Source organism: Saccopteryx leptura, chromosome 1, assembly GCF_036850995.1.
Source record: "Saccopteryx leptura isolate mSacLep1 chromosome 1, mSacLep1_pri_phased_curated, whole genome shotgun sequence".
Lineage (NCBI taxonomy): Eukaryota > Metazoa > Chordata > Mammalia > Chiroptera > Emballonuridae > Saccopteryx > Saccopteryx leptura.
The window spans coordinates 68,967,382-68,982,811 of NC_089503.1; the positions used below are offsets into that span (position 1 = coordinate 68,967,382).

The 15,430-nt window shown below is 36.4% G+C and overlaps 2 protein-coding genes across 5 annotated transcripts in view; one reads left to right on the forward strand and one right to left on the reverse strand.

Moving 5' to 3' along the window:
- ANKRD42 (ankyrin repeat domain 42) overlaps positions 1–7,319 on the forward strand; it is a 65,582-nt gene extending 58,263 nt beyond the window's left edge. Inside the window, 1 exon segment of the mRNA XM_066369719.1 lies at positions 7,185–7,319. Coding sequence (XP_066225816.1) covers positions 7,185–7,281 — 97 coding nt within the window. The 3' untranslated portion in view covers positions 7,282–7,319.
- Positions 998–15,430, reverse strand: part of CCDC90B (coiled-coil domain containing 90B) — a 29,062-nt gene continuing 14,629 nt past the window's right edge. For 3 of the 4 annotated variants that reach the window (XM_066369698.1, XM_066369685.1, XM_066369707.1), the window contains 6 exons: positions 10,866–10,967; positions 10,183–10,224; positions 10,019–10,090; positions 9,870–9,923; positions 7,343–7,457; positions 998–1,582 (listed from right to left, as the gene is read on the reverse strand). In XM_066369698.1, coding sequence (XP_066225795.1) covers positions 1,527–1,582; positions 7,343–7,457; positions 9,870–9,923; positions 10,019–10,090; positions 10,183–10,224; positions 10,866–10,967 — 441 coding nt within the window. In that variant the 3' untranslated portion in view covers positions 998–1,526. The remainder of the gene's footprint in view (positions 1,583–7,342; positions 7,458–9,869; positions 9,924–10,018; positions 10,091–10,182; positions 10,225–10,865; positions 10,968–15,430) is intronic. The other variant, XM_066369694.1, reaches the window with a different exon arrangement.

Sequence of the window (15,430 nt, forward strand, 5' to 3'; positions counted from 1 at the left end):
AATAAAAATTTATCTGCAATGTGCCAAGAATGTTCTGAGATAGAAATGAATCAGAACAAAACAGGATATTATTGTAAAATAGAGTTTTGTTTTGAAAACAACCCAGCCGTTAGATCTTTGGAGAAAACTGAGCTAGAAAGCCTCTGATACTCACTTAACTGGGGCCTACGGGGCAGTCTGTGCCTGTTCAGTTCTTCAGATTCCCTATGTATAACTAAACAAATGATGACAAACTAAAGAAGCATCGAACTTCTTTAACCATTAATATATCACCTGCTTTTTCTTATATCATTCTGGACAGAAAACCTTCCTGTTCTCTTTAAGGAACTGAATCTAGGTGAGGCTTTTAGGGACTCCCTAGTTTCTAGTTTGTTTAAACAGCCATGACTCCCCAGCACCATGCACAAAGATATTTATTCCATCATTATTTACATAGAGAAAAATTGTAAATGACCTAACTATATTATAATAGAAGTAATCTATGATACTGGGTAGCCATTAAAAATGACATGTACTCATAGAATAAAAGACTGAAAAAATACAGTAACATGTCAGTTATTTTTAATATATTGAATAAATAATTTATTATTAAACTTTTAAAGCTATTGCCAAGGCATTATTAAATCTTTTGAAATGTTTAGCACTCCCTGGCCTTGGCTTCTTGATCTGGATAAAACTGAAGATCTGAGTTGAAAATATTTTTTACTTTCCTTGAAATTACAAGTGTACTACTAATAGATGAGGAAAACCATATAGTAGACCCAATAGCAATAAAACAAAGGTTTGAATTTCCCCATGATTTTTTTGAGTAGGGATTATATATCAATAGATGTTTGCTGAATTTAAGTATCAGAAGAAAAATATTTATTTTATGCAATTAATTTGAAGCAAGTATAAACTGGTTTTTGTGAATCAAAAAATTTAAAAATATGTGTAATAATCAGAGCTCAAGATGTAACAACTCTGCAGGTTTCATATTAAGTGTCATACACTTGCCTTAGAACACACATTTTACATTTTTAATTTATTGTTTTTAATTGTTCATTACAAAATAAATCCAAAACTATCTCCAGCTATATGTTAAGTCACTCTTAAAATCCAAACAACTTTCTTACAATATTTCACTTTATATGAAAAGGTAATTGTGCACTAGTTATAAGGAAAATTGAGTAACACTATGTAGGCAGCAGAGACCAAAGAATCCTATATAATTTACACCATTGTTCAAGTGGACACGAGAAAACTCTGGTTCAGTTTCTATGAACTATCAAAAGGACAAAGACAAAAAGCCCTTCCATCTCAAAATATCAGGTTTTGAATGGCAGCTTTTCAACATAATAAAATAAAAGGCATAAAAAAACAAAGTTAATAAAATATATCTTCTTATTCTAAAGTATTTCTTTTTAGTCCATATGTATGATACTTTGAATGATCTTGTTGTATTAAGTTTTGCTGCAAATTTATCGTGGTGCAGAATTTTAAGAAGTCAATAGAAGCAGCAGTAGGAGCATAATGTCATTTCTCTGCTATTTCCAGATTCTATAAAATCCCAAGGCTACTGCCAGGCAAGTAAACACTGAGGCTGTGAACAGAAGAAACATGTTACAGGTCATGCATTTGTGATTATTTTGCAGAGAGAAACAGAATAATGTCACCTTCAATTTAAATGAAGAGCAAAAAATAAAGGGAATCCAACCAGTGTTCTATCTTAGGTTTTCCATTCCCTAGAAAATTAAACTAAAGATAAAGTTGATATCTTTTTGGGCAGGGTTGGTATCAATCCTTAAAAGCTTCTTGTATTTAAAACCCAATAAGGATGACAATAATTTAAAAATGTGGGTCATATGTCAATTAGAATCTATAAACTGTTTAGTCATTATTAATATTAGTGTTATTAACTGTGACTAAACAATTATGAAATCTAATTTCAGATCTTTTTTTTTTTATTTTTATTTTTTTATTTTTTATTTTTTTTCATTTTTCTGAAGCTGGAAACGGGGAGAGACAGTCAGACAGACTCCCCGCATGCGCCCGACCGGGATCCACCCGGCACGCCCCCACCAGGGGGCAACGCTCTGCCCATCCTGGGCGTCGCCATGTTGCGACCAGAGCCACTCTAGCGCCTGAGGCAGAGGCCACAGAGCCATCCCCAGCGCCCGGGCCATTTTTGCTCCAATGGAGCCTTGGCTGCGGGAGGGGAAGAGAGAGACAGAGAGGAAAGCGCGGCGGAGGGGTGGAGAAGCAAATGGGCACTTCTCCTGTGTGCCCTGGCCGGGAATCGAACCCGGGTCCTCTGCACGCTAGGTCGACGCTCTACCGCTGAGCCAACTGTAATTTCAGATCTTAAAAGTGAAAAACTGTTTCACCTGTATGAAAAACTTATGTATTTACGCTAGTAAAATTGACATATCACCCATGACAAGAAAATCTTATTTGCCTTTTTAATACATTTAAAAGTAATTTTTCTCATAACTATTACATTTTATATTAAAAACTTGTAAATAAAGTTAAAATTTAATAAAAACCCTTGGAAAAAAAGCAGAAAAGGCAGAACAAGCATCAGACTTCTTTAACCATTAATATATCACCTGCTTTTTCTTACATCATTCTGGACAGAAAACCTTCCTGTTCTCTTTAAGGAACTGAATCTAGGTGAGGCTTTTAGGGACTCCCTAGTTTCTAGTTTGTTTAAACAGCCATGACTCCCCAGCATCATGCACAAAGATATTTATCCCATCATTATTTACATAGAGAAAAACTGTAAATGACCTAACTATATTATAATAGAAGTAATCTATGATACTGGGTAGCCATTAAAAATGACATGTACTCATAGAATAAAAGACTGAAAAAATACAGTAACATGTCAGTAACTATTACTTCTAATTGCTGGGATTATGGATGATTTTAATTTTTTTCTTTGTAATTTTTAAACAACTATGACTTTTAAAATAGAGAATCTAAGATGAAGGGCAAACTTCTTTGACTAAGGCTGCAAGAAACAGCCTTTCATAGTAAAGCTATCCCAATTTTAATGTATACATTTCATTAGACATTATCCCATTTGATCTCACTACTTACTGAAACTTGGTTAATTTTAAGAAGTGGGATTTGTTCTCTCTAAGACATATAGGAAACAAGGACATATGAGGAAAAAGTATAATAGTGAGAGTTTCTTGGTCAATTATACATTCTTCCATTTGATCATGCTGCTATTTACCACGTTCCAGGCAGTGTGCTGAGCAATTACATACATTACCTTATTTAACCATAATTAAAACCCTATGAGGTTGGTGATATTATTCCCATTGTACAGATGAGACAACAAGCCCAAAGCTATATTGCTACATGTGGTGGAACCTGGACTCAACATTATGTGTGTACCAGACTCCAAAGTTGTTATTTTTAAAAATCCATTCTATTATCCTTATTTATCCCTTGTCATTTTGGGGGCTACTTATGCTATCTATCAATCAGGTGGTTATATTCTTTAATCCAAATGGCTGAGTCTTAGACTACTAGTGAGCACTTTATTGTGAGAAGTATTTCATTCCTTTATTAGAAAACAAAATACAATGGTTACTGTATTTAAGTTTCTCTCTCCTTTCTTTTTATCAACTGTCACTTCTCATTGCTGTCATTGTGCCAGTCCCAATAGCTTTCAAATTTGTTGTTTATCTTCTATGGCCTGTCTAGGATACTTCCTTTGGGTATGTAACATGCAAAGGTGAGCATGTACTTGGTACATCTTAAGTAGACTGTGTTAGATTTTATTATTTCTCTGCCCAGAACAGAATCTGTCACATTAACTGTATAGATTAAATGGAAATTGCCATTATCTTACAGCTCTTGCTTCCTTGGCAACAGTGATCTGGGTCAGAGGGTAGTGTCTAACTCAAGATGGGCCATTCAGATCCTTTCCCTGGGATTTTCTGAATTGGAACTAAGAAAAGCGATATTTTCTTGGTTGGTGAAACCATTTGGAATGATAGGGTTCTGGGAGCTACTGATGGCCATGTTTCTAATCCAGGGAGGAAGCTGGTATAAGAAAATGAGGTGGATATTCAGACACAGGATACAGAGTAAGTTGTAATTCCAATTATCCCTGGGCTGAAGCTATACTGCCCTTCTGTAATTTAGTATGTAAACCAATAAATTCCCCATTTATGCCTAAGCTAGTTCAAGTTGGAAGTATGATGCCTGAAACTAACAAAGCCATAGCTGATGCATGCTGGGAAACCAAAATGATTTAAAATTTACAATTTCAGCCTAACCTGTGGTGGAGCAGTGGATAAAGTGTTGACCTGGAATGCTGAGGTTACCTGGTCAAGACACATATGGGAGTTGATGCTTCCTGTCCCCCCCTCTCCTCCCATTCTCTTTCTCCTTACTAAAATAAAAAAAAAAAGATTTACTATTTCAGAAGGATTTCCTCTCTAAGGGAAACATAAAACCTTTAATGCTGGGCTTTATTAGTATTTTTTCTATTTTTTTCTGTGTTCATGATTGAATTCAATATGTGAATCTCAGATAAGTGGAGTATTCTTGTCTTACCGGCAACATCAGGTATTCTAGACCTAATGGATCCACTCATGATGTTAACTTCCACCGGTTGACAGTGTGGGATTCAAGTTTCCTAAAAGGCTTGTGAGTAGCAGCAGTGGTAAACAAATGTTTGGAGAAGGATAAGGAAGGAGAAAGACAAAGCTTTTAGTACTGGTTGCAGTGTGGTGATTGCGGGTGGGGGTGGGTGGAGGAGAGTATGGAGAGGTAAATAGTGATGGACGGAGACTTGGCTTGGAGTGGTGAATAAATAATACAGTGTACAGTGTGGTAAAATTGTGCACGTGAAACAATAAATTTTTTAAAAAGAACGTTGGTTGAAAATCATTGAAAAAGGCAATGGAAGATAACTTAGGAATGATATATTTTCAAACAATGACTTGCTGATTTCTTTTGTCACTGCTATTAAGTCTATTCGAGTCAGCCTTGTATATATATATCCACTACTGAATAAAAAGTCTCATGAAGACCATCGCCATCTTCAAACAGTATAAAAAAGATTTTAATTTTAACTAAGATAATTGATTCTTTTGGTAAATACTTGAGAGGAAGCTGAATAGAATTTGAAGCTCTTCCTAATCTGCGTTGCTTTGAAATCTATTTTGAGAGTGGGAACACTCTAAACTGGGCTGTTTCCCCTAAGCATTACCATTGAACTGCTCTCCAGTTCCAGAGACTTTGCTAGAATGGGGGTTTTCAAACTTGTTTTTGCCTTAGAACCCTTTCTTCAAATGATTCTTTGGCAGAAACCCAATATTTTAAAGAGATAGGAGATGAGCCATTCAGTTGAAGAAATAAGGGATGTGCATCATTGAGGGCTGGGGACTCCATCTTTACTCCTGCCACTGCAACATAATCAGCGGCTGCTTAGAAAACCACTGAGATAGAAATCACAATTTTACTTTGGACAACAGTTCAATAATATGAAAAAATTTAAATGTGCATGTCTTTTTGACCCAAAAGTATAGATGTGCAAAAGAATTTATAAAGAAATATTAGCACAAGCGCACAAAGGGGTATGTGTGTGTGTATTTACATTTATTCAACACAAGCATGTATATGGATGTTTGGTGCAATATTTTTAAATAAAATAAAAGTGACTTTATTGGGGTGACACTGGTTGACAAAATTATACAGGTTTCAGGTGCATAATTCTATAACATCATCTGTACACTGTATTGTATATTGGATAAATTATGGAAAGTTTTTAAAAATTATTTTAATTGATTTTTTTTAAGAGAGAAAGGAGAGGGGTAGAGAGAGAGAGAGGAACATGGAGCTGCTCCTGTATGTGTCCTGACCAGGGATTGAACTGGCAACCTCTGCACTTTGAGACAATGCTCAACCAACTAAGCTATCCAGCCAGACAGGCAATTTCATACAATGGAATACTATGCTTTCTAGCAAAAATGTCTGTTGATGTGGAAAGATATTCAAGACATTTGGTTAAATTTTAAAAACTTGTAGTCTATACAATATGATCTAGTTATTACTTAAAAAAATTATAATGCTTATATAAAGAACAAAAAGCCTGCCTGACCTGTGGTGGTGAAGTGGTTAAAGTGTTGACCTGGAATACTGAGGTTGCCAGTTTGAATTCTCAGGCTTGCCCGATCAAGGCCCATACAAGAAGCAACTACTACAAGCTGATGCTTTCTGCTCTTCCCTTCTCCCTTTCTTTCTCTCTCTGTCCTCTAAAATCAATAAATAAAATCTTTTTAAAAAAGGAAAGAAAGAAAGAAAAAGCCTAGAAAGATGTATACTACTAATAGTAAATACCTATGAGGAGGGAGTAGAAGGCTTTCAGGTTAAGCGTATTGTTTTTTTTGTTGTTGTTTTTTTTTTCGACAGAGACAGAGTCAGATAGGGACAGATATACAGGAAGGGAGAGAGATGAGAAATATCAATTCTTTGTTGCAGCTCCTTAGTCTCCTTAGTTGTTCACCGATTGCTTTCTCATATGTGCCTCGACCCGGGAGGCTACAGCAGACTGAGTGATGACCCCTTGCTTGAGCCAGTGATCTTGGGCTCAAGCAGGTGAGCCTTGCTCAAATCAGATAAATGACCAAGCTGGCGACCTCAGGGTCTCGAACCTGGGTCCTCTGTGTCCCAGTCCCACACTCTTATCTACTGTGCCACCACCTGGTCTAAGCGTATTGTTTTTGAATTATATGAACAATTTATAACAAAATTATATATTTTTATAAAAAGAAAGAAAAGAAGTACATACTTAACCAGGGCAATTTCCTCCCTCTATGGGGTCCTGTAATTGGCTCAGGTCACATGGAAGAGCCCAGTATGGGACAAATAGTCTATTTTGGGGTATTATCTGTCCTTACTCAGTTGGATTAAAGGTAGGGGGTACTTTCCCCTTTGTTTGCTGTGATTTTTAATGGGCTATATATATTTTAGTTAGGTTTCCCTGTAAGTCCACTCAAATACTGATGGAGGAGCACAGCAATGAAAATAACATTTTTTTCATTGTGGAATACCCAGTTTATCATCACATCATTTTATAATTGTTTTTTTTATATTTCTTTATATCCATAAGTTTTTCCTATTGTAAGTTAGAGAACTGCCTGTTAAACTTATATCCTAAACTTATTGCCTTTCAAACTTAGAATCTTCACGCACTGCAGAGGACCAAGCAATAAAGGAAACCTGATATAGCTCCTCCATTTTGTCTTCTGTGCTGGCCATGGTTACCTTGGGAGGTAGGAGCTGACAGATCTGAAAAATCAAAGGACAGTAATTCCTTCTCTGACAAACACAGCCTTACCTGCAAGGTAACGAATTGTCTCAAGCCTGTTAGATTCCATTAGCGTTTTTAAAGAAGCAATTTCAGTGTCTATTTTATTACTGGTCTCTGAAATAATACTTCTGGTTTTGGTATCCTGTAGTAAATAAGATTAAAGACAATTAAGTTTTGTCCTTACACATTATTGGCAAAAATACTTACATTAGAAACCCTTTATTTATGGATGAATTGTGTATTATAAAAATCTTACATGTGGGAAAAAAGCACTGTGGTTTTCTTTTTTTGTTTTATTTTGTTTTGTTTTTGCTACAGAAAGAGACAAACAGACAAAAAGGAAGGGAGAAGATGAGAAGCATCAACTTGTAGTTGTGTCACTTTAGTAGTTCATTGATTGTTACTCATACGTGCCTTGACCCAGGGGCTCTAGCTGAGCCAGTGACTCCTTGCTCAAGCCAGCGACCTTGGGCTTCAAGCCAGCAACCGTTGGGGTCAAGCCAGCGACCATGGGATCATGTCAGTGATCCCAAGCTCAAAGTGGTGAGCTTGTACTCAACCTGGATGAGCCCATGCTCAAACCGGCAACCTCAGAGTTTCACACCTGGAACCTCAGCATCCCAGGTCGATGCTCTCTATTCATTGTGCCACCACCAGTCAGGCAAAAAGCAGTGTGATATTTAAAAAAAAACATGTGAATGGACAAAAAAATATTTCTTCTACTTTGATATTTGGAGACCATTTATTAGGATTATCACATTCAAGGCACATTCTACTAAAAGCTTTATAGTAAAATATTTGAGGCCTCACCTGTGGTGGCACAGTGGATAAAGCATTGACCTGGAACACTGAGGTCACTGGTTCAAAACCCTGCACTTGTCTGGTCAAGGCACATATGGGAGTTGATGCTTCCTGCTCCCCCCCCTTCTCTCTCTTTCTCACTCTCTCCTCTCCAAAATGAATAAATAAAAATAAAATTTTTTTAAAAACTTTATTAAAAATATATATATATATATTTGAGACTTAAATTTATGAGGATAAACTAGAAAGAAAAAATTTGTCACTGAACTATCACTTTATTTTTTCTTCTTCTTTTCCAAGTGGAGAGGAGGGGAGATAGACTCTCACATGCACCCCAACTGGGATCTACCCGGCAACCCCCATCTAGGGCTGATGCTGCAACCAAGCTATTTTTAGTGCCTGAGGCAGAGGCTCCAAAGAGCCATCCTTAGTGCCTGGGCTGATGCACCTGAACCAGTCAAGCCGTGGCTGCGGGGAGTGGGGGTGGGGGAGTGGAGAAGCAGATGGTCACTTCTCCTGTATGCCCTGACCGGAAATCAAACCCAGGACCATCCACATGCTGGGCTGTTACTCTACCACTGAGCCAACCGGCCAGGGCCTCCACTATCGCTTTATGTATAGAAAATCCTTAGGATAAGATAGTTAAAAATTTAAATATATTTTGCGAAAGAAAAAACCAAACCAGGTTTGTAATATGAACTGGCACCAATATTAAAGGAAATGGCAGAGATGCTTGTTAGGCAACACTGAATGCTATGTGTACAGGAGCTAAAAGATAGCAAGACACAGAAAATGGTATGTAGAGCTCAGTAATTAGCTGTGAGAGAATTTTTAAATTTTCTTTTGTCCTTTATTGGCCAAAAAGTAGGAGAAGAGAATAGAATATTAAGAAGGACAAATAGGCCTAGGTCAGACAGCTTGGTTGATTAGAACATTATTCCAATAAGCAAAGATTGCTGGATCAATCCCTGGTCAGGCTACATACAGAAACATACAGACGTTTCTCTCTCTCTCACCCCTTCCTCTAAGATCAGTAAATAAAAAATTTTAAAAAGACAAATGGAACTTTCTCTTTTATTAAATTAGAAATAAGAAAAAATGCTGTCTCTTCTGTTACAATGTAGACCAAATGACTTATAACTTTTAAGAAAAGGACTATGCTAAGCCAGAAAGCTGGGTTTTACTCAAGTCACAGAGATTAATGATTACAAGTTAGGATTACTGAGAAGGTACCAGTAGTAATGAGTAATGGGTTTAAAATCCAGGCTTATAGCTCAGCTCAGCTCTTACTAGCTGTGTGACCTTAATGTTCCTGTGTCTCATTTTCCAAACAGGTAAAATGGGAATAAGGCTGTCTGTCTCACAAAGGCCGATATAAGGATTAAATAAATTAATAGAAGTAAAACAAGTAGAACAGTATCTGATATATTTTAAGTACTCATTAAATTATTACTATTATTTTTCAAAAAAAGATAATTTAATCTAGGCACTCAAATACTAATTGTGAATTTTTGTCTTTTAAAAAAGTTCTTTTTTTGATATAAAAATATTTTAGTTAAAAAGACGTATGCTACCTAGAAAGCTTGATTCTGACTCAGAGGTCACAGCTCAGGTACAGTCAGTCATCCACCTGGTGGCAGCTTTCCCCAGTTAACTATAAAATCTAGGAGGAAATCATGGAGTCCAAATTTATAAGAGCAGTGACAGAAGGCATGAGAGCTGTACAAAAGGGAGATTTTACACACTAGCTTACCTTTCTGGTAAATTCTGTGGTTGCTTCCATAAGTTTCTTTTCCTGATCTGTAAACTAAAGAATATGATGCATCAGGAGGTTAACAAAAAAGACTAAAAGGGATTAAAAAGCAGTAAGTAACCAAGAAAGTACATTTCAAAGCACATTACCATATCTGTTACTCTGCTCCTTTCCAGGTTGATGTCCAGTTTATTATCTGCTCTGATTCGACCAGTTTCATTCTTTCAAGAAAATAAAAATATTTAAAAAGTGATCTTGTAATGAATATTCTGAAATTAGTAAAATATCTCAAAATGGGAAAAGTTTCACTTACTAAGAGTTGTTGCTTAACTTGTTCTAATTCAATTTTCATTTTCTAGATATAAGAAAGATTACATACAATTGGCATTAAATCAAAGCCCATATTATTTTTTCATAAAATCTGAAACCCTGGGTTAGCAAAAACTGGACAATGTAAAGATTTCTAATACAAAATTTGATTAAAAATAAAGACAAAAAAGAATAATTCATCACATTCAGAAAATAATTCTTATGAAAACATAAAAAAGTATTTGTTTTAGTATTCTACTTTTTAAAATGATTGATAATGTAAATTTAAAAATAGTTAAGCTAGTGGATAACAAAATTCTGACTGAATTACAAAAACATTTTTCTCTTTAATCACAAAAATAATTAGTGCAGAATCAAATAAAATGGAAAATGCTACATTACTTTCAGCTGAGAACACTATACTATGAGCTATGCTAAAATTGTATTTAATACATCAGCTCACAAATTTAGGTGACTTTTATACATGTAAGATACAGCTCATTTAGTATGCAAGGAAGTATGCTTTATACAAAGAAAGGTTAGGTATTGTTAAACATATTTTTATCTAAGAACTTGAAAATAATTATTTAATGACCATATAAAATTGTTATTTGGTCCGATTATTCACCAAATGGACAACTTGTAAAATCAGTTATTTTAGTACTAATAAAGCGAAACTTGTGTCACCTCGTTCTCTGCTCTCAGATTTGCAAATTCACTTTTCTCTAGGATGACCATGTCTTTCCTGATGGAGTCCAAATGAGCCATTAGTTGTTGTACTGTTATTTCCTAGAAACAAAATAAAACAACCTAGTAATCTATGAAATGTTATCCTTTACATGGAATTGTTTTCATGAAACTTAAAGAGTTTAAGCTAGAAGATATAACGTTGCCTAAGTAAAAAACAACAACACAGAACATATGAAACCTACATATCAGAAATATCTAAGTAAAAAAACCCCACAAAATATATGAAACATACATATCAGAAATATCAAAATGAAAAGGACCAAGAGATTCAAGGACAAAAATGTATTTCCCAGTGAAGAGAAATAAATGTCTAGACCATTTATGAAAGAATCCCAGTAAAATGCTTATTTAACATCTAAGTGTTCCTCAACAAACACTGTTTCTTTTTCTTTTTTTTTCTTTCTTTTTTCTTCCTGAAGCTGGAAACGGGGAGAGACAGTCAGACAGATTCCCGCATGCGCCCAACCGGGATCCACCCGGCACGCCCACCAGGGGCAACGCTCTGCCCACCAGGGGGCGATGCTCTGCCCCTCCGGGGCGTCGCTCTGCCGCGACCAGAGCCACTCTAGCGCCTGGGGCAGAGGCCAAGGAGCCATCCCCAGCGCCCGGGCCATCCTTGCTCCAATGGAGCCTTGGCTGCGGGAGGGGAAGAGAGAGACGGAGAGGAAGGGGGGGGGTGGAGAAGCAAATGGGTGCTTCTCCTATGTGCCCTGGCCGGGAATCGAACCCGGGTCCCCCTCACGCCAGGCAGACACTCTACCGCTGAGCCAACCGGCCAGGGCCAACAAACACTGTTTCTTAAAATGCCTACATGGACCTGACCAGGCAGTGTTGAAGTAGCCAGAGCATCAGCCTGGGATGCTGGGGACCCAAGTTAAAAACCCCGAGGTCAACAGCTTGAGAGCTGGCTCATCCGGCTTGAGTGCAGGGTCGCTGGCTTGAGCACGGAGAGCATAGACATGACCCCATGGTTGCTGGCTTGAAGCCCAAGGTCGCTGGCTGGAGCAAGGGGTACTTGCTTGGCTGGAGCACGCCTCCCCCCCCCCCCATCAAGGCACATATGAGAAAGAACAAGTTGATGCTTCTCATCTCTCTCTCTTACTTAAAAAAAAAAAGCCTATATGAAAAGGGTTTTGTTACCTTTTATTACTTTAATTTTGAGGGATTTCCAACATCAGAAAATTCCACGGTACTGGATAAGACTCAGAGTCAGGTAGTAAAACAAAATAGAAGTGTGGTTTAAATAACCATACATAATGCATAACATTGTGGTTTAAAAAAAAAATTATTGACTTAACAGCGGGGGGGGGGGGGGGGGGGGGGCAAGAAGTTTCAACTCATAGTTGCTTTGTTTTAGTGGTTCATTGATTACTTATTGTATTCGCCTTGACTGTGCAAGCCCAGGGCCTCAAACTGGCAACCTCAGCTCTCCAGGTGAACGCTCTATCCACTGTACCACCATAGGTCAAGCATAATTAGTGTTTTTTTTTAAATGACATTTCAGTCCTGTCTCTGGCTGAAGACAGAAATAGTAAAAGGCACATAAAAAAAAAAAAGCATTGCACATTTTCACTTTTTGTTATTTAGACAATTAATTTTAACAGGGTGACATTGATCAATTAGATAGATTTAGAGAAACATCTCCAGATCATTTTGACACTTGATTATGTTGTATACCTATTACCCAAAAGCAAATTGTCTTCTGTCACCTTCTATCTGGTTTTCTTTATGCCCCTCCCCACCACTCCCCCTGGTAACCACCACACTCTTGTCCATGTCCATGAGTCTCAATTTTGTGTCCCACCTATGTATGGAATCATACAGTTCTTATTTTTTTCTGACTTACTTATTTCACTCAGTATAATATTATCAAGGTCCATTCATGTTGTTGTAAATGATCCAATGTCATCATTTCTTATGGCTGAGTAGTATTCCATAGTATATGTGTACCACATCTTCTTTATCCAATCATCTATTGAAGAGCTTTTCGGTTGTTTCCATGTCTTGGCCACTATGAACAGTGCTGCGATGAACATGGGGCTGCATGTGTCTTTACGTATCAGTGTTTTTGAGTTTTGGGGGCATATACCCAGTAGAGGGATTGCTGGGTCATATGGTAGTTCTATTCTTAATTTTTTGAGGAACCACCATACTTTCTTCCATATGGTTGTACTACTTTGCATTCCCACCCACAGTGAATAAGGGTTCCTTTTTCTCCACGGCCTCTCCAGTACTTGTTATTACCTGTCTCGTTGATAATAGCTAATCTAACAGGTGTGAGGTGGTTATCTCATTGTAGTTTTGATTTACATTTCTCTAATAGCTAGTGAAAATGAGCATCTTTTCATATATCTATTGGCCACTTGTATTGCTTCCTGGGAGAAGTGTCTGATCATGTCCTCTTCCCATTTTTTTATTGGACTGTTTGCTTGTTTGTTGTTGAGTTTTGTAAGTTCTTCGTATATTTTGGATATTAGGCCCTTATCTGAGCTGTTGTTTGAAAATATCATCTCCCCTTTAGCTGGCTGTTTGTTTTGTTGTCAGTTTCTTTTGCTGTGCAGAAGCTTCTTAGTCTGATGTAGTCCCATTCATTTATCTTTGCCTTCACTTCCCTTGCCTTTGGAGTCAAATTCATAAAGTGTTCTTTATAGCCAAGGTCCATGAGTTTAGTACCTATGTTTTCTTATATTAACTTATTGTTTCGGGTCTTATATTTAGGTCTTTGATCCATTTTGAATTAATTTTGGTACAAGGAGACAAATTGTAGTTGAGTTTCATTCTTTTGCATGTGGCTCTCCAGTTTTCCCAGCACCATTTATTGAAGAGTTTTCTTTTCTCCATTGTGTTTTTGGCTCATCAGATGATTTGACCATATATATGTGGTTTTATTTCTGGGCTTTCTATTCTGTTCCATTGGTCTGAGTGTCTATTTTTCTGCCAATACCATGCTGTTTTGATTGTCATGGCTCTATAATATAGTTTGAAGTCAGTTGTAATGCCCCCAGCTTTGTTCTTTTTCCTTAGGATTACTTTGGCTGTTTGAGGTTTTTTATAGTTCTGTATAAACCTGATGATTTTTTTTGTTCCATTTTTAAAAAAAATGATGTAATTTGATGGGAACTGCATTAAATTTATATATTGCTTTGGGTAATATGGTGATTTTGACTATATTTATTCTTCCTATCCAAGAACAAGGAATATTTTTCCATTTCATTGTGTCTTTTTCCATTTCCCTTAACAATGCTTTGTAGTTTTCATTATATAGGTCCTTTACATTCTGTTATGTTTATTCCTAGGTATTTATTTTTTGTTGCAACCATAAAATGGATTATTTTTTTGAGTTCATTTTCTGATGTTTCATTGTTGGCATATAGGAAGGCAATAGACTTCTATATATTAATTTTATGTCCTGTGACCTTACTGTATTGGTTTATTGTTTCTAATAGTCTTTTTGTGGAGTCTTTGGGGATTTTGATGTATAGTATCATATCATCTGCAAAAAGTGAAACCTTTACTTCTTCTTTCCCAATACAAATGCCTTTTATTTCTTTCTCTTCTCTGATTGCTCTGGCTAGAACTTCCAGCACTATGTTAAATAAGAGTGGAGAGAGTAGGCAGCCTTGTCTTGTTCCTGATTTTAGAGGAAAAGCCTTCAGTTTTTTGCCATTTAATATGATGTTGGCTGATGGTTATCATAAATGGCCTTTATTATGTTGAGATATTTTCTTTCTATACCCATTTTGTTGAGTGTTGTAAACATAAAATGATGTTGTACTTTATCGAATGCCTTTTCTGCATCTATTGATAGGATCATATGGTTTTTGTTCTTTGTTTTGTTGATATGGTATATTATGTTAACTGTTTTACATACGTTGAACCATCATTGTGATTCCGGGATGAATCCCACCTGATCATGATGAATTATTTTTTAATGTGTTGTTATATTCAATTTGCTAGTACTTTGTTTAGGATTTTAGCATTTGTATTCATTAGTTTTTCTGTAGTTTTCTTTTTTTGTGTTGTCCTTGCCAGGTTTTGGTATGAGAGTTATACTGGCCTCATAAAATGTGTTTGGAAGTATTGCTTCTTCTTCAATTTTCTGGAAGACTTTAAGCAGAATAGGAACCAAGTCTTCTTTGAGTGTTTGATAGAATTCACTGGTATAGCTGTCTGGCCCTGGACTTTTATTTTTTGGGAGGTTTTTGATAATTGTTTTTATTTCCTCCCTGCTTATGGGTCTGTTTAGGCTATCTACTTCATGACTCAGTCTAGGAATGTTGTATTGTTCTAGGAATTTATCCATTTCATCTAGATTGTTAAATTTGGTGGCATATAGTTTTTCATAGTATTCTAGGATAATTTTTTGTATATCTATGATATCTATATGGTGATTTCTCCTCTTTCATTTTGGATTTTGTTTATATGAGTCCTTTCTCTTTTTTCTTTAGTGAGTCTTGCCAAGGGTTTGTCAATTTTGTTGATCTTTTCAAAGAACCAGCTCC